Source organism: Mycetomoellerius zeteki, unplaced genomic scaffold (genome assembly GCF_001594055.1).
Source record: "Mycetomoellerius zeteki isolate Tzet28-1 unplaced genomic scaffold, Tzet1.0 scaffold122, whole genome shotgun sequence".
In the NCBI taxonomy this organism is placed as follows: Eukaryota; Metazoa; Arthropoda; class Insecta; order Hymenoptera; family Formicidae; genus Mycetomoellerius; species Mycetomoellerius zeteki.
The window spans coordinates 2,952,688-2,978,662 of NW_017256147.1; the positions used below are offsets into that span (position 1 = coordinate 2,952,688).

A 25,975-nucleotide genomic window follows, 5' to 3' on the forward strand; every position below is an offset into this window, starting at 1 on the left:
CTCCGTTTGCAAAAAGCAAAAGACTTGTATTCGCGCGAGAGGATGCGCGCCGCTCTTGAATTTCTTCTTATCGGCCCCGGTCGCGATTTTCCTCGTGCGGTGCACGCGTGTGCATCGTATGCATGCATGCATGTATGCATGTATGCGCGGCTGCATTCGTCCGTATCGCATTGATATACACGAGCGAGCGGCGGGACTGCAGACTTGATGCGATAAAGAGAATTACGATACTCCGCGGGGCTACGATGCTGAACGCCCCAGGAACGACGTTGCACTATTCATAACGCGATCTATATCGGGTATTGGCGACTGAAAACTTAAATGCGAATCGAAATGAATGAAATTGCGTGCCGGAATGTAGAAGGCAGCCGACAGGTGGAGTCTACCCTGTTCCTATACGAGTTTTCGCTATGACTTCATCCTATTTATAAGCATTTATTTCTACATTTCAGCAAGCAGGAAAAACCTGATAGTAAAAAAATATTTAATATAGATGCACAGGAATTTGAGCAATTTTTCGACGGCTGTTCATATATGATTGTTGGGAATATGTATGTTCTTGTGATAAGAAAAATTTACTTTTTCTTTAAAATCAAAGTGATTTTTCTTTTAATATTTATTTGGATGACAAAATTTCTGACAATTTTTAAAATTCTAAGGATAGATGAATAGAACGATTTTGCTGAAGGATCTAAAAATTTAAGTACATACAGATCTAAAAATAATTTTAATTAACCACAAAAATAATTATGTAAGAAATTCAAGTACAATGAGCAACGTTGCAGAAAGTTTTAATATTTCAACAACTTGATGTTACTTACTTTTTTTTCAAGTGTGATGCTGTCTTCTATATTTAAGGTATATTAAAATTGGTAATTGTTGGTAATTGTTGTTTTCAAATTACATGTATTGGTACAACTCGAGTAGTACTAACAGGAACTGAAGCTAAAAGTGGAAACATTTATTTTTTTCTTGTACTTTAGAATAGAAGTGTCGTGAAAGATTTGCAAAATTAGACATATTTTCGATTTGATTCTTTAGTATAAAAAATGCGAAAGTTGTTTATCTTTATAAGGAACTGTAGAACTCTATTTTTCTCCAAATATCGTGCTGTCTTTTATACAGGGTGTTTCCAAATTAAATGGCAAAACTTCGGGAGCGTGTAGAGGAGTAAAAAACTAAGAAAAAAAGTCCTATAGACATATGCTCCTTTTTGCTTTGTTTCGCAGGAAATCACGAAAAAAGAAAAAAATATATTTAATTTATTATTTTAATTATTTTATTTATAAACTTTTTAATGAAGATTTTGTTCGAAATGTGCACCTCTTGCAGCAATACAAGCATTGCATCTGTCAAACACGGCTCTTGTAGCAGCCAGGCACTGTTCTTGCGATATTATGCTACACAAATGAGACATATCACTTTAATTGTATAAAGTAAATTTTCTGATATAATTTTTATATAATAATTTTTGAGGGTGAATTAAAGCTACCATTTTTTAAATTGAAATAGGAAGATCTTCAATGGAAAGATAGTACCATTTGGATTTTATTTTTTAATTTGGTACGACTTTCTTTTTCGAGGAGAACGTACTTTTAGTGCCTTTCTAATCTTTTTTTTATATTTTTAGATATTTTAGTAAAATCTTTCTTTTCATTTGAATATATTAATAACTTTGCTTGAAGAAGTTATCAATCTCCATTTAATATTAGCTGAAAAATAACATTTTGTCGTTTACGATATAATAATTCGTCTCATAGTTGCTGAAGTTACTTTGTTAAAACGTTGACAGCAATTAATTGAATATTGCTATTAATATGTCAAAGACATCTTTTTGAAGTTTAAAAATCTTTTACTATAATCATCTACAATATTTCAAAGATATAGCCATTTATTCCTTAATTAGCTTACAAAGTAAAATAAATAATAAATATAATTTGAAGCATAAAATGTTTACAAGCATATTTATCTCTTCGACTAGTATAAGCGTGCATAAATCTGATTTACAATGCGTTTCATTATGGGGTAGTTTGAAACTTGTTATTAGTACACGTAACATATAATTTACAGCAAATATAAACGTAGTGACGAGACGTTAGACGTACAAAATCATTCACGTGAAGAAAACCTAGGAAGCAGCTATATACTTGCATTGCATACTCGAGCAGCTACTAATCTAATACCCGGTGGCGACAGGCCGCGTAGATGAGAATATCGAATAGCGTTTGTCCGCGTGTGATCAAGACTTAATCACACAGTGTAATTGCTTACAATCGGCGCGAGCATTTCGAATAATAAAGCCGCGAAAAAAGAAAAAAATAATTTGAACGCCGAAGAGCAATTAGTCGCGCGACAGAGGGAAAAAAAAATCCTTTTACCGTTTATTAAGAATGCTACACGTGGATAAACCGCGGCCAAGACGAGCGTGTACGCGCGCCGCATTTAGAGAATTAGCCGCGCGCAACTCGCGGTATAGACCTCCGGCCAGAACGACGATCATATTTACGGGCCGCGATTGGCCGATTCGCTTTAAGCGTGATGGCCTCAAGTGGTTAAGAGTGACGCTGACGTTTAATGACAAGCGCCTGCTGTTGAAAATTGCCGGCTAACAACTGACTACTTACAAAGTCCGCTGCGGGTGACCGTTACATCAAGCGAGTCGTAAAAGCAATCGGCGAAAAACCCCGCGCCACACCGCGCCGCGACGCAGCGCGGCGTGGCGTGGCGTGCGACCCGTTAGATCTGTAATCGCGTTGGTGAACCGCGGTTCACTTAATCTTTATATCGTTTGTACGAGTAAAAGTGATGCTAATGCGGAAGATAGAAGCAGCATCGGTCAACTTCAAATCTCAGCTTAATCGGTTTCTCGTTTGCGCGTCTACAACCGACAAGATTAAAGATTCTGCCAGAAGGGTGGGAACGTTTATCAAATCACTGCGGAAAGATCATTCATATATCGTTGACTTCAAATTTCTTACGTGTTTCCTTTTTACAATTGCGACTTTATAACTGAGTGAGTTTGTGATACGGGGAATGATAACAACAATAGGGAGTTTTAGTAATATCGTTTATCCAGATACAGTGAATGCTAAAGTCAGGTTATCTTCTTCTTAACAATTAATTAAGAAAAGGATAACGTGATTTTAGCGTTCACCGTATCTGGATTCACGTTATTGCAAAAATTTTTTAATATCTTCCCTGTCACGTGCTGTAACTACCTTTGCAAAATTTTAGACTATTAATATTTTTGAAACTTTTCCGAGTATGATTCACGATCAATAGTTTATGTAGGTCTTATGATATATCTTTAATAATATTAGATTTTTTAGATGATTCATGCGATGAAACAATATTTCACAAAATAATTGTATTAAGAATAATGAATATCCTTAATATAATATATGTGTATATATATTAGATCTTTTATTGCGGCATTTCTGTCACAGTCTTGGACAGGAAATCTTCTTACAAAAATTCTAAATTTTTAAATCGTGTTAAAATCTTTATTTTTGATATCAGGACACGTCGCATTATTTAGTTATGATTATTTTGACAAAAAATTACTTGTTCAAAAAATGAAGATCTATCTTGAGCTTAAGCCTGCGGTGCGATTTTTCCCGCTTGCGATTTAGTAAATTACTAGAACTGCTCCATATTAGAATGCAGAATTTCTATAAGTAATTTATTAAATCGCGAGCAATCCAGTAGGATTTGCATGCCATAGGCTTTAGGCTGTTTTCATCAGCTGCTCGTATAAGAGCAAACGTATTTTTAACTTAACCTGTAAGCTCGTCTGTATCGTCGTCGAGTAAAGCCTAGCCAAGAAGACAATATTTTAGATTAAAAGATTCAATCTTTTCAAATATTCTAAAATATTACGATACATCTCACTTGTAACAATGCACGTGCAAAATATCAACAATATTGAGTAATTAAATAACAAAAATCTTTACGTTCGCAATTATGGTCGCGATGTGCAGGCGACGTGATTGAAATGCCGTGGCGTATGTTCTTCGCCATCGTGCATTATAAAGAGCTCTTTTATGGTAAAGGAAGTCGCCACGATAGATTTTTTACCATAACTCGAGAGGTTAAGGAACTCTAGATGATATAAAAAATCCCATAGAAACAATCCCTAGTTTAGACTTTCATAAATTCATAACTTCATTAAAATATAATTAGTACTGAATGCAGATAAGATAATTTGTGGTATGATTCGTGAAGATGAAAATTTATGAAAAATTCATCATTCACAAACTGACAGCATTTTATTAGCCCTCTAATGACAAAGTGGATGTTTAGAACGAATCCAAGAAGGTGAGATTGGATCTAGATCTGGTATTTTCCAGCTAATCAATATACAAAATGGGAAAAAGTAAATAATAACACATGAAGTTTCTTCCCCTGTTTATTTATATAGAAAAAATACAATAAAGTTTACTAATTGACTTTAAATAATTGTAGTAAAATAAACTGATTGACGAAATCCCATAATTTCCTCCATCTATGTCATATCCAAAATCCCAACTTTGTCATTAATAGTTAGTTAACTTAAAGTTGTCTACGAATATCATTATACATTTTTTATTTATTTTTAAATGCGGGATATATTTTCAATTATTAAGGAATTAGTCTATATAAATGCATATAGTAAATTAATAAAAAATCAAATAAATTCAGTAATTTTATTTACGATAAGACTTACTGATTTTATGTATAAAGCAAGAAAATGAAGAGAATTTCAATAATAAAAGAAAGAAAAACAGTTCTAATTTTTGCTTGGTTCTACCTCGCGGCGAGTAATGAGCTGCCGTAGTCGCATTGACGCTAGTGAATACGCGACATTTCTGCAACTTCCTCTCGCGCGTGCAACCGGATTAAACAGAAAACGAAGTAAATATCCGTGGACACGCGCGATCTGCCGGGTCCACGGAAGTTAAGAAACTCCGCGGCGAATCCAAGGCGAACTGGAATGGCGGGCCGTGCTGAAAACTCGCCCGGCTGTTTACTCAATCATACTTACGAGGGGATACACGAACGCGTATCCGATCCTGTTCCGTGTAATGATATGCGGCCGGCGGATGTGTGCTGATAAATAACGACACGTCGGATTAAACGAACCAGTCGTGCGATGCTTCGGCAAGCGACTTGTGAAATGCGGATGGCCAGCCAATAAACGCCGAGGAATCAGCTTTCCGATCGTGAAGATGATCAACGTCAATACATCGCCGATCGATAATGATCACTCGTCTAAACGCTAATGACCTAAACATGTAATTACAATTCTGTATCAACTATTAATTGCTTGGTTTTATCTTCAAGGCGAATGTTGAGACTATCATTTGGACTACTGCAAATTATTATAGCGATAACCGCTAACAATGTTAAACAGTGATTAACAATAATCGGCGTACAGTTTATATAACTGAAAAATGTATGTAAAATTTACATAGAAATATTAGGCATCAATACCTTTAAACTGTATTTGGCACTTTCTCACTTATTTAATTTTTTTTATTTGAAAGACATAAAATTCGATCGCTGTGTTGTAGATTAAAGATTTTTGGCGCAATTATTAAGAGCAGTAAAATTTGTAGTAATAGGAATATATTAATAGAGCATAATTTAACTGTTAAATAAATTAATATTGTTTTGAACATATGCAAATAAATAATATCATATTTTTCATCGAGTTATTATTAATTTACACAAATGACTGCTAGAATAAATATTTCTTTAATTTGATAGAAATCATACTATTTGCATAATGTGCAAATTTTTGGATTCCGAATAATTCATATACAAATAAAAGCAATAAGAAATAAAAAATCGCATGTGGCAATAGCGAAATCAAAAATATTTTAAATAAAAAGTTGTTCCATTAAAATAATCTTGAATAAAAAATAAAAATATCTTTTTTTACATATACAGAGCAATCTTTATTTTTTACATCGAAGTGAAGATTGAATTAATGCTAATAACATTGTTGTCCAATTAAATTAGAAGGAAGTTTTTAATTTATATATAATGTGATCTTTGACCTTGTTCAGTGTATGACTAATTAATGAAGAATGAATTTATAATACGTATCTTATTACACGCAAATCTAATTCTCTTTAATAATTAAATATTTTTGTAATAAAATGTTAATATGTATATATTTAGATATAAAGTTTGGATACGAAATCTCTAACGATTAATTTTCCATAGAGAAAATAATTTCTATTGTAAAGAAATTATTCATAACAACTGAATTATTATAAATTATATATAATTTAATTATTCATATTAAAATAAGGTGTATATTAAGAATATATTACGCAATTAATATAAGTTTATTTAATATCAACAGTATATCGTGCTAAAACGAAACCAAATTCAATAAATAGTTATTTATGTATTAGTACAAAATTGAATAATTATGAAAAGAAAATGAAATAAACGTTTATAAGATTACGTTTAAGGATTAAAGTAGAAAATTTCTAATGTCTTCGCCATTTCGCTGTACATGTTTATATAGTTATCAATTAAATTAATTCAATCTTTTATCTATTATCGTAATTATATTTCATTACTGTTGCAAGCAGAAGAAAAAGAATATAATTATTCCGCAATTCAACGGGCGGGATAATAATTATTGCAAAATTGTTGGAAATTTATGACAGACAATTGTAGTAATCAAAGATAATTAAGTAACGAGAAGTGATGTTATAAAAAATTCTGAACATGCTTTAAAAGCAATTTAACACTATTTTATTTAAAAAATTAAAATTATTTTTTTTACTAAATATAAATTTTCTTATATAACTACAAAATTTATCACTTTATATTGTAAACAATCAATATCTATATACATTATGAATAAACATAATCTATTTCCAATATATCCATATTATACGAAAAAATACATCGTATTTTTCGTCAAATCGTATCATACGTCAAATTAATAAACAATGATTCCTTATATTTCCCCTATCAAGTAGACTCTTGGATCTACTCTTCTCATCACAATGTATACATTGAATTGAAGCACACGTGGCCACCATCATGAAAATCTCGTGAGAATCTAGGAAAGCAATTCGATCGGGATTCACGTAAGGGATTCATCGGGTCGTACGTAAAGAACGTCGATTCTTTCGTTTTCTCCGATTCCCTATTATTATTGCAACCCGCATGACAGCGCCACCCCATTCAAATATGATTCAGAAATTGCCCGTTCCATCCGCGCCCCGTCGACGAGGCCACCCTTAAGTTACATTAATGTCGCAGTACCAGACGACCAGGTCGCGTGTTGCTGACAATGCTAACATACGGGCTCCTCTCAATTGGTATAAATTGCCGCGTACTGACGGATAAGAGTGTTTTGCCGCGTATTGTCGCGATGCTATACGACTTGACATGTATATGTATATTCGGTGTATCACTGAAGGAAATTAAAATGTCTTTCAAAACGCTGGACATATGTAATGTATTTATTGATCGCCATGCATTATTATTCTCTATATTTTATTGGAGAATGATTATTCTTTAGTACCTTTACTGATTAAATAATAGAAAGAGAATTGACCAAAGCTTTGAATAAGTATTTATCTATGATATTTTAATAATAGTATTAAGAATCCTATTTTTGAAGCGGGTCTTGATGCTTAATAATATTTATACGCAAATACATTTTTTGATTCTGTAAATTGCGCACCGATTCGGTTTGTCGAACTCTTGAAACGTAATCATAAATTGAAACTAAAAATAACACCACAAATTATATTGATTACGGTGATATATGGTATTCTATAAATTCTATAATATGATAAAGCATTTTATTTATTAAAATAGCAGTATATTTGCGAATGATATATCATATTAATATATTATAATATTTTAATATTAATTATAATATATCTTTTCTCTTTTTTCTATTTGGAGGATTTTTTGTAACAATATTTATCCGCAACGATATTTTTTTGTTAATTATGTACAATATGGGGCATAAGAAAATGAACAGACATAATACGTTAGACTCTTGTATTGTAATGGCAAAAGAAATCAGCCGTATTACGATTCGAATGATTTCGAAGAAATCGGATCAAAAATATGTTAAGTCAACATAAAAAGTAAAGTTATATATGCTTGCTTGAGGTATAAAAAAAAAACAAATAAAAAAAGACAAACACGCCGAGGACATTATTTAGTCTCGACAACTTCGTTACGTTTCTCGTCGATTACGTCGGTTACGTGATCCTCGCAGGGTTGGGTAGTGCTAAATTAAAAAGATAAAAGTTAAGTTAAAAAGTTAAAAAGTTAATTTTAACTTAACTTAGTTACATTTTAGACTTTTAACTTTTTAATTTAATTTAATTACATTTTATCGGTAACTATTAACTTTTAATTTGATTTTTTTTTATCCTCAGACACAATGCGAGAGGATAATGAGTATATAATTTAGTAATTTTATATTGTATATTCGTTACTTGTCAACAAAAATAACCAGATTCTTTAATGAATACGCTGTGAGAAAGAAAAAATACGAAAAATTATGTATAATGGTCAAACTTTTTCTTTATCTTTTTTTTTGGTTGTTCGTTCGGATCAATTTTAACTTTTAACTTTTCAATTACTTTTTTTGTCAACTTTTAATTCAATTAATTTCATTATGGATTAACTTGTATATATTTTAATTAAGATAAATTTTCAAGGCTGTTAACTTTAACTTAACTTAATTAAAAGAAAAAGTTAACTTACCCAATCCTGGATCCTCGTGTCATTTTCTCGTTATACGAGCGTCAATTTTCGATGATTCGTCTGTAAGATTTACGGATGCGATAAGCATACACATTCTGACGAATGTATCAAGCCGTACAGAGTAATCGCGTGAAGATTTCGCGAATTCACCGCGGCTCGAATCCTCGAAAACGCGCCGCAACGAAAGCCGATGCCGAGGGAGTAAAGAGGAGGAGTAAAGAAAGAAGAAAGAAAATAAAAAGGAGAGACGCTCGTGGGGTCCGGTGGTGCTGAGGGCCGCGAGGGAAGAAGTAAGAGTCGTAAAACGGGTTCTCCTGGCCCGCAGGGGTCGTTTCTTGCTGGCCTTTTTAGACGGAGGCCCCTCCGCGATCTTTCGTGTTAAACACCGCGATGCTTCAACGAGCGCCCGCTCGCTCGCGCGTTGCAAATGTAGAAAAGTCTGTCGTCCACGCGATTTCCGGTTTCACGTGCACGTTCAGCGGCTACGGCTACATTTTTCGCGAACGTACAGGTATCGGATTTTCGCGCGTGTCTCCTGCGGCGAGGAATCCGAGCGTGATTCGCGAACGCGATCGTCGGCGATCGACTTTCCACGAGTAACCGCCGAGTCGCGATAAGCGTTTAATTAGATCGAGATGCTTCTACGATATGCGCACATCTCGACGCTTTATTTACCTGTTTATCTACCATGATATCAAAGTTAATTGCAAAAACCCCTCCTTCTTACATAATTGTTAATTTATAAACTAGCAGCTCGGCCAACTGGCAACGAAGGAATAATCATATCTTACTAGCACTTTATATAAATAATTGCCGTCTTATCTTTAGAAAAATAACAGTGGAACAGACAATAAAAACACATATGACGGTACAGTAATAAAAACATCTATTAAGAACAATGAAATAAATCTTTGCAAATTATAAAATATATCAAGGTGTGAAACATATAATTATTATAAATAAACATTAATTATTATAAATAAGAAAAAATAAGAGAAATCATATCATTTTTTATAATTATTATTAACCTATTTGATATATTTCTCAAATTAATATATCAGTGTTTTATTATATTTATAACATATTACATTGAATTATGAAATAATATTAATTATGATATAGTGAAAATTTTTTTGAAAAATGATTTAGTCAACTTTTTGCTGCTTCTTATATGATTACTTTTATTATTAACTGTTCAATTTGACCGCAATTGTTCTATTATTCTAATTGCTGCATATTGTATGATATTTTTTATTTTTAAAAGAGGGCAATGATGACTTTGTTAAATATGTAGTTTCAAAAATTGCCTGAACATGTTACTGTTGTTTTTGAAAGGTGTGAAATGCAGGACTGGGTGACAAACGATAACAATCGTAAAGACACACATAAAACGTAAATACAGGCTGCGTGTTGAATTGGCACAAATTGCTCCAAAGTAGATAGAGGCGTTTCACCCGGGTCTACGCGGCTCCGAAGCGCTACGCGGGCATTACGCAGTTACGCACATCGGCAGAGACACGGTCGGCATCGCGAAGTACGTGTACTCGACGACGTACCCGACAATTTGCGTTTATGCTAGATTACACGTAGCAATTTCTCGTTACACACCAGCCTGAAAACTGGGTGAAAGTCCATTAAACACAACAGGTGCAGCCGCGTCAAGGTTCCCTGTAGCGCGCAGACAACTGATTTTTATGACGGAAGCATTATTTTTGTCTTCAGAAATGTCATGTCGATTATTTAATCGCACGCGCATCATTATGTACATTAAGAAACAGACACGTGTGTGCATCTATTTTACGTAAACGCGATAAATGAGCTTATGTTTATGTTAAAAATTGATATAAAAAAATGTACTTCTTTGCTTCACGTTAAATTGACGTCAATAAATTGCGAAAAATGTTTAACATATTTTTCGCAAGGAATGAAAACATTTTTGAAAAATTTAATTTAAATCCACCATGATGGAGATTTACAAATCGTATTAGATTTTAGAATAGAATGATTTTTATAATTTTATGTATGCTACATACGCTGATATACATATGTATTTTCATATACATATATTTTATACCTATGTACCTATAAAAAAAGAACGATTTTGCTGAAATATCTAAAACTAGATACAGAAAGTAATTTTGTTAAATTATTAATGTAATTATATAGGAAACTCAAATATATGTGATGAGCAAAAATTTTGACATTCTAGCAACCAACTTGAGTATTCTATATAATTATTTTGATAGTCCAATAATATTTTGATTCCTTGAAATCTTCTTTTAACCTGCGTATTATCTGAAATTATAAATATAAATCCTGATTTTGCCGATACAAACTATAGATCATCGAAATTGAGCTTTACTTACAAGAAAACAAGATGTATTTATACATTGAATACGTTTCGCGGAAACGGCAATTATTTTAGTAACAGAAAAATTGCTTCGCGCTAAAGTCCAACAATTGCATCGAAGTATAGTTGTAATGATCATGACAGATACGTTAGTCTATTATTGACACAAATTATAGAAATAACCACTGCCTATTAACGCAACTCGAAGTAATAGCCTTGGAAAAAGGAATAAGAAGACCTTCTTTTATTTGGACAAGTATTTACGAAAGACATATTTAATTAATTCAGTCCGTAGAAGCGTTCTCACTTTCGTCTTCCTCGTAGTTTCAAGGTTGCATTATTCTCGAGACCTTGTACTTCTCATGAAATGTTGCTCGTTTTCGATGCTGCCGTGTGTTCTTCCTTTAAAAAGCAACAATAAATATTTGCATGCGCTCCGTTACGCCATCGCCGTGCGGGCGATCGGTATGTATCAGCGAGGTGCATTGCAATGCGACGGACACTGAATACGCGATTGCAAACGTTAGTAAATAACACGTCGTGTGTGTCTGCACATTTTCTCTTTCCGCCTTTTCTTGCTTAAATAAAAAAATTATTCGCTGTTTCACGCGATTTTGTCGGCGATGAGTGACATGGACTCTTCGAATAATATTCCCAACCGGAAGGAAACGCCTCGACCGACCGGAAGCTGCTTCCGCGTTGTTGATAATAAACGGCTACATGACACAACTGATTGTCAAAGGTCGTGCGCGATAGACCATGTCATATCCCGTACCATATCTAGAGCTTGACTAAGATTTACAAAGGGAATCAAAATTCTGAAAAAGAAAGTTTCACGGAAATCCATATGACATAAAGATTTTATTGTTTAATTATACACCGTAAAGCAGGCTTGTCTAATTTTAGTCCCGAAATCAAAACACAAAGCCATTGATGCAAAAAAATTCGATATGAGTAAGATTTTAAGGACTGTAAAGTGTTAAATACGCGTCTGAGCGACGCTTATCAACATTACAATCCCTGAAATCTTACTGACATTGAATCTTTTTGCATCGATGACTTTGCGTTTTGGCTTCAGATTCAAATTAGACAGGCCTGCCATAAAGCTTTGACTTAAAAAAAATCTTATTTGCTTTAAAATTATCCCTAATTTCAGGAAAGAATTATTTTATATACTAAAATATTTAAAATATCTAAAAATTTATATGTAGATCTGAAAAAATAATTTTGTTTAGACCACATCAAAATAATTATATAGGATGTTCAAACTATTAGAATGTTAACACTGTTTTGCAACATTGTCATCAACGCTCGAGCGTTCTGTGAAATTATTTTGATGATCCAACAAAATTATTTATAGATCTAGCTTTTGTATCCACCTAAATTTTTAAATATTTCAACAAAATCATTCTTTCTATGTTAACATTAAAGAAAAGAATAATTTTAAATAGTTTAAGGAATAATCATTAAAATTAAATTCGTTTCCTGGTATATATTTACGCGAATAGAATAAAATTGTATACATCGGGAGAAGAAAGACTGTCGATGAATCACTTCGTCTTTTGCGCTGCAGTCTCGCATTCGAATTGAAGATTTCTTCTCTTTAGTTATTCCTCTCGTACGCTTTCGAACGTCGTACGATTTCCTTCGGACGAAGGTTTCCAAAGTAGATTCTAGCTCGCGATCCTGATCGATCGCAATGGAAAAGACAGTGGAAAAATTCTGAAGAACATGTCACGCGACGAAGTAAAAGACGCACGCGTGAGTCTTATGCGCCGCAAAAAGTCTCTCTCGCTTTCTCTCTTCCTCTCGAGAAGAAGTGGCTTCGAAAATTTAAATTACCGAGTCATAAGGGAGGGATAAAAAGTTTGCGCGAGGGGCGGTCCTTCGCGGAGCAAAAAGCGCTCACGGGAGAGGCGTTCCTCTCTTCCTTCTCCTTGAGGATCCTCGCGCGACCCTTGACGGAGTTCGATCACCTGAGCGCGCGTTGCGATTCGCAAAAGAAATAAGGCCTAAGAGCTTCGCCACAAGACTCTCACGATCGGGGAAATTGTCCTTTTAAGTGGGCGTGCAGTGAATATTCAACCGAAACAGGACAACGTGACAGGAGGTGTTATTAAAGAAAATTAGGTTTTCTGAGAGACTGTTTGTGTTTCGAAGAATATTATAATCTATTGTAAAACGTATAATTGTATCCGCAGAATGTGAGTACAATATATGTCATGTTAATAATGATAGTGTTAGGAATTTCGTATCTGTCAAAAAGACGATTTGTATATTATATTGGCAAGATTCTAAAAAAAAGAAACGTTATATTGATTAATAATCTCGTTCAGTTTATTTATTCGTTTTATACATATTGCTTTAACTTCACAGCAAGGTATCTATAATTATGAACATTGGAATTCAGTAAACGCGAAGTAAATGGTTTTATCAAGAAATTCCGGAAAGTAAGAGACATCGTACATTTCCTCTGTCAATTGAATCTCGCTACGTCGCATCAAACGAATAAATTCTCGTGAATCGTTCGACGTGAATCGAGAGACTGGATTTTTCAATCTTTCTTCTCTCCTCCCACCCTAGGATAACAAAACGCGAGGGTCTTGAATCTGGTCCATCCTAGCCGTGACTTTTGGGCATCTCTTGCCTTGGACACCTGCGAGGATCCGACCGGGAGATGAAAAGAGGAGTCGAATGGGCCAATGGGGTCGGGGCGGAGAGAAGGGGTGAAAGGGGAGGGAGAAAAAGGAAGGATACGCTCGGGGGAAAAAGGAGGCTGAAAAAAAAATACGACGCATCCCGCGGACGGGGTAGACCGGTTCGTCTGGTCCTTGATTTGAAGCCAAGAGTGTATCCTCCTTCGTTTTTTCTTTATCTTTACGCTTCCCCTCCGCCACGATCCGCATCCCACCCGCCGTAGCGTCCTTTTCCACTCTGAGAGGACCTCTCGCCGCACCGTCGCCATCGCCATCGGTTTCACTCCGCTTTTAAGGGCGTTGCCTGCTACCGTTCCGGTGGTTGCAATGTACATCCCATGAGATTTATATTTACCCTCGCGACACACGGAGCTTTCCTCTAATTGGCTCTATGGCTTCCTCTCGCTTCGCACAGTTAAAAATGTCGCCCCCGCTGAGCAGTACAATAAAAGGGTTAATTTTAAAGTGCAAGGATGACACAGAATAATTTTTTGTATGGATTTTAAAAAATTAACTTTGGATAGGTAGAAAGTCCAGTTTACCATACAAATTTATTTGTATAAAAAGATTTGTGTAAAAAACGCTGCTTATAGAATGTTATTTAATAAAATATCCATCATTTAAAATTTTCTTATATCTTTTCCCGTACAGCACAGATTATTTCAACAATGTTGCAACATTTCAATAATATTGTAGTAATATTTCAAACATCGTAGTAATGTTATTGTAAGCTTCTGTACTGTATGAGTTCGAATTTGTTAAATTTTGATTAATTATTTTAAAACTTTGATTTTTATTGATTTGTATATTATTAATTATTAATTTCTTGTTACCATGAAAGTGTTCTTTTATAGTTTTCCAATGTATTGAGATAAATAACGTTAATCTTATTCTGTTCAAATTTACTGTATTTACAATAAAAAAGTTCTAAAAAATAAAAAAATGTTTATCATAAAAAGATCTTACATATTTAATAGTAGTTGAAATCATCAAAACGTTAAAAAAAAGTTTTTAAATACTTAATATTATCAAGAAAATAAACTACAATTTGGGTTAAATAGAACAGAACCAGCAGGATTAATTCTAAAACACGACGTGTATTCATTATCTCTTTGAGAAAGCGATATTGCCGTAATATTTTCTGTAAAATATCTATTTCGCCGTATAATGAATGCATTCTTCGTGTAATTAGATGTGCTAATTGCGTTGATTGCAAGAACAACGGCTCATCCCCGCCTAATTCCCGGACGAAAACTACCGCGATTGCATAAACCGCGACGAAGAAAGTGTCAAAGATGGAGATGTATAGCAAGAGTCGCACGCGATTCGACATTTCGTACGTGAAACTCAACGTTTCGCCCGTCCATACTCCATAATTATCGCGGGCTTTACAGTATACAGTTAATCCGTTTGCATCTCAGAGAAAGGAGCTGCTTAATTGCTGCGTCAATTTTGTCCTGCATTTCGCGTAAATATGCATGCCGCGCTGCAAAACGATCGAATTGCCGCTCGCGGATGCGGTAATATGCAATAACTTTATGACGAGCGAAAAAAAGAGGAGCGTATTAAAGCTTTATTAACGTTTTATGTATTCGATACGCGTCGCGAGATCTGTGCCGTTAAGCGGTAATGATATACATTAAGGACTGAATATTTATAAATACACAAACGGGAAATTAACATCTTTAATAGCCGTTACGAACGATTACGTTATACCGCCTAAAACCATGACTCATCCTATTTTCTGTAATTCAATTAATTAAATAGTAATCGAAAAGTAGTGTTGTAATTAGTTCTGGATCGAACGATTATTTTGTCTGTCAATATTTATCGATTATCACGCATGAACTTATACAGATTTATGTGACAAAAAAGATGACGATATTGAAATTCACAGTTAAACGTATAAGTGACTTTTTATGCTATAGTAGCTATTGAAGTCGTATATCTAAGAATATAAGAAAACAAATAAAAATGATGAAAGAAATTTTACAAATTAAAAAAGATACTAGTAACTCCAACAAATAAATCAAAAAGAAATTTTTTGATACTGATTTTTAAAAAACTGTTGATTTTAATCGGATTTAATTTTTTCTGAATAGTGATAGCCTTCTTAGTCTTTTGATAATCTTTTGCTTTTAAAGAGAAGGAGAACACGTTTGAGATAAAAGACGCTGCGTATCTTAAAAAATAGTCTAATAAATAATATAAATGTAATTATCGCCTCTGGAAATTGCAGCAGTTGATTCCGTGATTCGATGTTCAGAATACATGAATACGTTTAACTGAGAGCTAACGAATGGTCTCGTTCGGTTCTCGACCAATTAACCGGGATTTCTCCGTTTGCGCTTTCCTGCCTCCGAAAATCTTTTTTGTTCTATTCCACGTACACAGATCTTCCTGGAATAAAAGGCAAGAAGCTAATCGCCGCACTCCCGGGAAAGCGGCGACCGTGTCTCCGCGGCGTTTCACAAGTTCTGCGGTTTAAAATTAAGCTCGAGCGGAACGAGAGGCACCATGGCGAAAACGTATGTACGTTCATTACATCCAGCGAACCTACTCATGCATTAATTCATAAAATATTTTGCACTGCAGGACGAATATCTGATTACATGACTCATAGTGACCTGCGATTAGAGTAGCGATAATCGCGTGTTGTTCCGATACAAAGGCTACACCGCGAGGAAACGTAACGAGAAAATCGCGGGAAAGATCTCGAGACGTATCTCTGAATAGCGTATCGCACACGTGGTTTTAATTAGAGACATTAAACACTGTATTTATGGACACTGTAATTGAATGCTTAATAATTTCGAATTATTTAAAAGGTGTAATATCTAATTATACTGCAATTCGGAAAATCGATAGCAATATTTTTCAGGTGTCTAATGATATCAATAAAAGTAAAATTATAGTCATTTAACACGTGATTTTCAGTACTTATTTAGTTTAAAAAAAAAAGGTAGATTTGACAAGTACACTTACCTATTAACTATACATGTACGTTAACACTCAGGTGTTTACATGAAATGTAAATAATGTATAAAGAATGTATATAATATAGAAAGCAATATGTGTATATAATTGGCAAAAGTTATAAGAACAGCCAAGAGGATTTCGACACGGAGAAAAATGTAAAGAAATATTTGCTAGACTTCTAATAAATCTTATGGAATTGGCAGGTCCACTTATGTAAAATTTACTTTACTTTTCTGGTAAATGAGCGACCATCGTAATCATACTGTAAAAAACTTTTTACATTTCGTAAAGTAAATCTAATAACAAATTACCATACATCATAAATAGAATTTACTTTATATCGAGTATATTTTATTTTAACGTTGACAAAATTTACTTTACTGCCCGGCGAAAAATACAAATGTGTAAAATCTTGAGAGTTATTCATGCTTGAGTCTTGGGAATAGTATAATTTCTTTAGTGTAAAGTAAATTATTTGAATTTAATTTACTATAATTATAATGTATTTTTTATCTCACGCCTCCGATATTTTTATTGCAGGCAAGTAAAGTTTGTTATGAGTTCGGTAAAAATAGTTTGAATATTTTTACCGTTTTTGTAAGGTAAAAATTATTGAAACATTTTTTTCCGTGGAGGCTTTCTCAGGATAGAAGAAATTAAAAATCGTAATTAAAAATATAATGCATTTTCAAATTTAAAGAAGCAAAATTGTATTATTCTATACAATCATATGCAGAGTAATCAGTTTAGAGCCAACATTCATTTATTTCTGGCGAATTTTGACATTGGGTCATTTATTGGTACATTTACGCTACATGCTCTGTTATTTTCGCGAATTTGTCAAGACAAGATACGTAATTCCTTTTTCGCTATCGTCGATCGATTTCGAGGTATGGAGTCGTGTGATTCATTCATGAAATCTTGCGACACGCTCGCGCCACGTTACACGCTCGATTACATAAAGGCGTCCCGAACGAGTGCTTCGCATAGGTGCGTTCGCTCATGACGTTGCAACTATCAGTCTCGCTGTGTGCAGTAGTACTACCCACATTAGCAATGGCAGCGCATAGCGCTGTAGTGCGACGATAGTGAGTGCGGTGCTGTATCTGTCTGTACGATGGTGGTGGATACACAAGTAGGACAGCACTTTCCCTGAGTAGATTGCTCGACTCGTTCCTTAAGCGAAATCCGCTCTGACAAATTCGAGAATGATACAGAAATGCTACAAAAGAAATGAGTTTTTAATAATAAGAAAAAAAATAAAGCTTAAAGATGAAGAAAATTTGGAACAAATAGAAGAAAATTACTATCAAAGATATTGAAATAATTTTATCAATGTTTAATTGTAATTCTTTTACTTTCAGAAAACATACACTACACATATAACGCATAATCACTCGCGTAATCTTTTTAAATTAATCTTATTTTCTAGTTTATCTAATTTTCTAGTTTATTCAATTTTCTGTCTATTTAAAATTAATGATAATTAAGATTAAATGTGTGAAATTCTTAAGGAAATAAATTCGCGTCTATATTTAATTTTATTATTATCTATACTTTTATATTCTACGAAGATAGGATATATGAACAAATTAAGGAGACAGTTAATGAAGAGAAGATTTCTTACTGTGAATATACCCTTAAGATTCATTGTAAATGTGTACGTACACGCGCCGGCACGCGTGATAGTGAGTAAACACATATGTACGAGGCGAGAACGAGAATTGCTTTAAAGCTCGAGCGGATTCGATGTAATCGACCCTTCGTTTCGTGGGAAACGGTTACTTTTCCTTCCAACTGGCTGAACACAACTTCGCACGAGAAACTATTTTTTTATCGCTCAACCTGTGTGCTATTAACTGCCTCCTTCCAAATCTCAGTAAATGAATTGAGAAAGCGAAACGTCTCATCCTGCTAATATGAATTTAAACGCACATATGTCCTTTCTCGGGCTTCTCTGTATGATAAAATTAAAATTTCAAAATAATTTATAATTCCAATGATTCTTAAATCACATTAATCATACAATCTGCTTATAACAAAAAAGTAATTATTACAATAATTAAGGTAATAAAAAAATTTAACTATTTTCTTGTGAGAATTTTGCGAGGCAACTCCGCAAAACATTAAGTGACACTTTTATAAATATTCTAATGAGATGAACTATGTTCTTTTCTCTAGTGATCTCAAAATAGTCTTGTCGGAATTTCCAATCGGTTGGTTAAAATTCACATAGTCATTTTTTTTCTATTCGAAGACAGTAAGAAACACAATGCGTCCGCTTATATAATTGCGAATCCTACTGAAGCATCACGCGATATGAAGCAAAAGAATCGCCGCGCGATAATGAGCTCTGAACACGAATTATTGTGAGTGTGAAGCTTGTATATTTAAATCGGGGCATCATGACGTCATTTTTGGTAGGACTTTTTCATTGCACTTCTTTCGCAATACATCGATTAATTTCACTTCTCTAAATTGGAACAGCCGCCATCGATAAATGACTCTTGAATTTTTCTTGAATATTTATCCTCCCTCTTCCTCTCCCTTCTCTCTCTCTCTCTCTCTCTCTCTCTCTCTCTTTTGTCTTTCTTTTTGCTACGTTATTTGGATCTCGATCGCTAGACGTGCATAATGTATTAGCGCATGACAGGGTGATATCGGCGATGCGGACGATGGATGCAATTAAGCATGATCGATGACTCGAACGATCGAGTGGCCAAGCGGATCCAGAAGTGCTTAACTACTCGGCGAGACGGCAATGTGTTGTTTCAAAACTGTTCGACAGACCTCTTCGATCGATCGGCTCGAATTAAATCTGAGAAGTATAACGACGTCGTCGTCATTTTTTATAATGCAATCTCGTTTGCCTCGATCAGAAAATAAATGATCTTTATTGGTATAACGAATCCGAATTTCATCTTGTTGCCCATTCATTCCCAGACTGTATTCAATAAAATTATTACGTCAGACTGATAACTATTCAACCAAAAATAACATTACGCAATACTATGTAGAAGTTGTTTTTGAGACATGTTGAATGCATAATAAATAGTTTTAACAATATTTGGCGAATATTTTAGCAACTAGTAATTTGTGAACATTTTTACATCTTCTGCTTATGATTGCTTGAGTTATTATTAGTAACAAATTAAAGCTGAATACATTGCATACCTAAAAATAAAATATAATTTTGTATAATTAAATGGTTATTATAAAAAAATAATTTCGAATAACCTACGTTTAAGAAAATTGTTTCGTGATCGATTAAGAATTTTCGTGTACGTGCACTTTTTACACGTCTCTCACGCGAAGGATTAATTAACGTGTAATTTATCGGGCACCCGTCGTTGAGCAAAGTGAACGGCAATGACAACGCACGGCGCTCCAACGAACGAAGGGAAGTTCGCGAGTTTACGTTCATTCATGGCTGTCGGCAACGCACACGTCGTCCAACAAAGCGAGATTATTTATAAAACGAACGAATTCGATCCTGCCGCTTCTCGTAAACAAAGTTATTTTCGAAAGTGACTTCGGGAACCCTGTCGAGAAACACATCGAAGTAAACCCCCCCTTGAAATTCTCCAAGGCTTTTTCAAACTCTCTCGTGTCACTGTTAGAAATTTATTTTCGTAATCACGTGAAAAGAAATGTCGGCCAACGCCTCCTGCGAGCGGTCCCAAGCACCGATCGTTACACCGACAATATTGTAAGTTTCTCTTTCGCGTGAACGTAAATTTTACGATCGTGGCCGTCTTGGTCTTGCACTGTCCCGAGGTTATCTCGTTTTCTTAGCGGCAAATAATTTTAACAGCGATTGTAAATAAAGATATTTAGTATTTTTATCATATTTATATTTAGCTGCGCTTATTTGAATATTTATGAAATGTGGAGGGCAAATGATACACATAACGAAAGAATTTGACGAATTAATATTTGCTAATTTGATCTGTTTAAACAGGAGAAATCACTAATTGAATTTATTTCAATTTCTTTTCTCAGGCTACAGACACATTAAGTTTAATTTAATTACATTTAATTGCATTTTTGTTTAAATTACATATTTAATGCTCCCATTGCTCTTCTATGAAGTATATGACTAACTTATTTATTTTAAATATCTACTTAAATTAATAATAACCCAGATAGTACACGACATTAATAGAACGTATATGAACGTTCTAAGAATGTCAGTAGGCCAAAGAAAGCGAGCGAAGCGAAAGTGGTTATCGATACCGTGTGCGTTTCAAAAATTCAACATTGTTCGCAGAAAAAAGTCATATCTTCAGGAAGTAAACCCAGTCGGAAAGAGGTGCTCGATGCAAAAAGAGTTCGATTGAGACGGCTCTTCAAATGTGACGCGATCGATTTGGAAAATTCTCTTTATGAACTAGGATACGCTTTCATTCCCACGCAACCTTGACCTTTTTTTTGTCGCGTTTCTTTCGGTCCTGCTTACGACCTTGAAGTTTAATCAGTATTAAACGTCTGCACTTTCACCGCTTTCGATTTAAATCGTGTTTGGCGCCGTCTTTCCTAACGTGTTATCAAAAATAGTCATTCGAACGTTTATAAAGAATTTTTCTACGTTCGTAAAGAGATATCGATAAAACATTAAATTACAAACTCATTAGCAAACAGAAATGGGAATAATTTTAATGTAAATGCAATGTCAATAATAATATAAAAATTGAAATTTCTGAATGTGTTTTAATTATTTTATTTTTATTTCAATTAAAAATTTCGTTAATGGAACAATAGTTTTGTTTGGAAGGTTGATTATTATTGTTTCTATAAAATTTTTAATCAAACCATTTCGATTTGTTCAATTCTGAAAGTTTAGTAATTTTAATCTATAGATTTTATATTTACAAAGTTAAAGTTTTTAAAATTTAACTTCTAAAATATGTAAATTTAAAGAATTTTTTTAAGGTTAATTTAAAATTTAATTAATGAATTTTAATTCTTAAGTTAAAATTAATGAGCTGTTAATGTTTTATTAACGCGAAAACTGTTTAACATATGAATGATCAAAACATATGATGACAGCTGTTTACGATATGAAATACTGTATATAGATATGAATTGAAATGATTGATTAGCATCACAGAAAAAGAGCAACAATTACATGCCAATTTTGTTCTATATTTCTTTAATGGAAAAAATATAATTCTATGTATATGTATGTATATAAAAATAGAAATTCATATGATATAATTCTATAGATGTATAAACAAAAATTTATATATTTAATATATTACAGTTATGATTAATTATCATTTAATATTATAATCATAATTTATTACAGTTTAATTTTAGTATTAGACGATTAAGATTACATAATGGAAAATTAAGAAAGCATTGTTTAATAGTATTGGTTTCATATGAATATTGATAAAATGATAAAATTGTCTTTGCGGCACTTTCATTTAGTGGCACAAGATTTTTATTGTCGTTTCTGCTGTATGCAATTCTTCATATCATTCGGCATTCATATCATATGGCATTGAACTGTCTGTATTGATAAAACCAAAATTTGATGCACTTTGTAATTTTAATGATTTTTGAATCTTATCTTCTTGTAACAAAAATGATGAAGTATCTAATTATAAAAAAAAAAGAACAGAAAGATTAAACAGTTTTCTTATGAAAACTTTGCAAGACAATACAATAAGATAACGAAATTATTTACAGCATTTAAATATAAGCAAAATTAATGTAAAACGATAGCCATTGAAATGGTTACAAAATAGCATATCTGTTTGACTTCTGCTATCAGTCTGTCGTCATGTGTCTGTAACCTTTATCGGTACAATGTGAACTTGATACTAATGCAGTTAATGCCAATTTGCTGCAATTTATTTCTCGAATTTATCGCTAAATTTTTAATATTTCAAATATTTTGCTAACTGAATATAGACCTTCTTAATTAATTTTTTCAATTTTTTTGACATTTTACTAGTTCTTATCATATTACAATAAATAATACTATAGCTATACAATGAATTCATATGATTGCGTGATGTTATTTTAAAGATGATTTATTATCTATAGAAAGTACATACATATGATATATACGCATACACGTTACCGTGACATAAATAAAATATATAGATATATCTTACACGTTTTGACGATGAGTGAAAATAAAGTGATTATCCTTGTTCTGTTAGACTTTGGTAAAATACTTCATGCCAAAAGAGAGGTAAAGGACAGAAGGCATATATGAAACGCGTCGAAGGGACGCTATGTGATCCCAGCTCTCTCATATATACATTCACCATAGGCGTACATATTCGAAAAGTATTTCTTTCATCGTCGGTTTTCTCTTACTTGTTTCTTCGTCGTGACAAAATCCGTCGTGTCGAAAGCACACTCGTCAAATTGCGAATTATGCTACGTACTTTTCTATTGGACGGCATATTACGGCACTGTGAGTTTGCTTTTTTTCACGCAATCGGGCTCCGTGTCGGGCTCTTCGTGAGCTTAGGAGTTTTTCTTTCTGGCTTTTTTCATTTTCATGTTTCCGATCGCGAAAATCTTGATTTTTCGTTCACGACGAGTTTTCGTATGTTTTCTTCAGAAAACGAAGTCTTCTCCGCTCGAGATTCGTCCTTAGATCTCTCGCGATACTGCGTTATCATATTCAGAACTTAAAACAATTAATATGACTTCAAAAACATTTCGTATAATATACCCATGCTCGTATAAACATATCGTTCATTTATGTATCGATACGTCCAAATTTTTTAAATAAATGAATGTAATTTAATTCTTGCTTGGAATAGCATAATATGTATAAAATATATTACGCTTGTTTAATAAATGAAGTAAAATAGAAGCTCTCTATATCTTGAAAAAATATCAAATATTTGATTTTGCTTGAACAAAAATTGAACCATGTATTAATATTTAATAGGAAAAAAATGTTTCATATATAATTATATAATATATATATATAATTCTTTCCCGGGATATACATAACATTATAAAATATATCAGAGAATAATTATTGCAATACTTTGCTCTCCATTTGTTTGATTAGATAACAGTTTTTTTTGCAAAATCTATGTTAATTAACGCACAATATACTATGTACGCGCGACACGCATTACATATTTTTACAAAAATAAAAAAGGTACATCCATATTATTCGGGAATATACAAAGATCACTCGTGGAGCTTTTTGTGTGTTTAAATCCACTAAAAATAAAAATTAAATTCTTTTCAATTTAATTGATGACTTTCGCGATTACTATTAATCGCCTATTCATCTAAAAAAAAGACAAAAATATTGAAATGCATTTGCAAAAATTAGAAAATAAACAAACAGATGTATTACAGCAACGCGCCATATAAAATATTCATTCTTTGGATTATAATAATGTTAACATAGTAAATGTAGTTAACAAGAAATATATTACCGAAAATTGTTCTCAGAGTAATTATGTCAATCATTTGTTCACACAGATCGCTTGTCAAGCGCTCCTCCATTAATATTGTGCATTTTGGACACAATGCTAAGAAAAGGTTACAACGGTGCTATCACATATACTGATACGAGAAGGAAACATGTTCGCACACACGGTGCATTGAGTTGCTTTACGTACGAGAGTATATATTCAAGTCTATGAATATCTTGCGCCTGATGATAAACGTATTGTTGAGAAATTGAGGCGTCAGTTTGATTTTCCACTCTTAAACAAATGGAATCCGCTTAAGAACATTATAATGTTCATCATGATTAAATACATCTTGCGGCAAATCATGTTTTGATATCGGGAACTTGAGATATTAGGATGATTCCGTCGTCAATTCTTTTAATAGAAGCCATAATGCTTAGTCGCGATTAAGTAAATCGTGCAATATCTTTAGTTTTAAACGACGTGATGCTGACACTTTTATCTTCTTAATTCAAACTTGAAGTGCACTTTTAAGAATCACTCGCTCGAAAAAGAATGACTCGCTTAATTTACTATCCACTGCAGAACACTGGTATCGGCGCCACCGGTCGATACCAATCGGGAATCATCTTGCAAGAATGAGACGTTTGTTACGTGACTCGAATGGCCACCATAGGAATGGTATAGTGACTGAAAAAAATTTTACAAGATTTTAATATACTCCTTAATGTGCAACATTCGTTGACAATTTCCAAAAGATTTAAAAGTTCAGAATTATATAAAGTAATATAAAATAATTTAAAATAGTTTAAATTACCTTCGGTTGGCATGCTGGATGAGAGAACAATTTGACTTTTCCAAAATCATCACCGGTAGCTAAAAGCTTGTCATCACCACTTCGCGTGCAATTATTCACGTCAGTTCCATCGGCGCCCTCCGGCCAAATGCCTATTGTCTCGAACGATATCACGCAGGTATGAGTTGCCCAATCAACATTCCTTAATATCGAAGATTGTGGAATTTGGCGGCATACACCAGGATTCCCTGAAAATTAGAGAAAGTCATATGTGTCTTACATGATATATTTTATATAATATAATGTTGTATCTTATAAACTTCATGACTTTTTCCTTTATGCAAAAGAAGTCTCATTCGAAGTCCCTAAGACACAAGAGAGCAGAACGGACATGTCAAGTAATTATAATACTTTGCTGATGAGATTTTAATCTTAGTCTCTAAAAAAGTAATTTATTTTTTAAAGCTAAAGGAAACATGGAGAAAATAAATCTTTTCCAAGATTTATGACATAGAGAGGAAACACTGAAAAGATTAAAAAGGTTGAATTCTCTTTGAAAATTTAAATTTTCCATATGAACGAGAATTCACGGGGGACAGAATACGAATATAAAGATTAAAAATTTTGAATTTCTCTTTGAGACGTAATTCTTTAATAACGTAACAAATTAGCATAAAAAAAGAAAATCTTCCTAACGAAAAAGATTTGCTAGTTACGCAATTAAAATGTTCAAAAATTCAAGTAAAGAATTCCGAGAAAATAAACAAAAGAAACTATCACTAAAGAAACTACTAACTTATATCTAAGAAAGTAAATATGGTCATAAATTATAGTATCCTCGAATCGATCAATCCTTGGAAACAGAATAATAATAGAGATTCTTAGAAAATATTACCATTAATATTCAGCTGGTTCTTGAGAGTGAAAGGAATACAAAGAATTGAAAGAACAAAGAAGATACAATCTCAAGGTGCACGTCATATTTTTACAGTCTTTTAGGATCGGTATTTTC

At 33.3% G+C, this 25,975-nt stretch overlaps 1 protein-coding gene across 7 annotated transcripts in view; it reads right to left on the reverse strand.

Moving 5' to 3' along the window:
- Window positions 1-24,639: 24,639 nt before the first annotated feature.
- The window catches only part of LOC108731268 (echinoderm microtubule-associated protein-like 2), a 43,398-nt gene continuing 42,062 nt past the window's right edge, over window positions 24,640-25,975 (reverse strand). For all 7 annotated transcript variants that reach the window (XM_018461516.1, XM_018461514.1, XM_018461515.1 and 4 more), the window contains 2 exons: window positions 24,985-25,211; window positions 24,640-24,857 (listed from right to left, as the gene is read on the reverse strand). In XM_018461516.1, coding sequence (XP_018317018.1) covers window positions 24,732-24,857; window positions 24,985-25,211 — 353 coding nt within the window. In that variant the 3' untranslated portion in view covers window positions 24,640-24,731. The remainder of the gene's footprint in view (window positions 24,858-24,984; window positions 25,212-25,975) is intronic.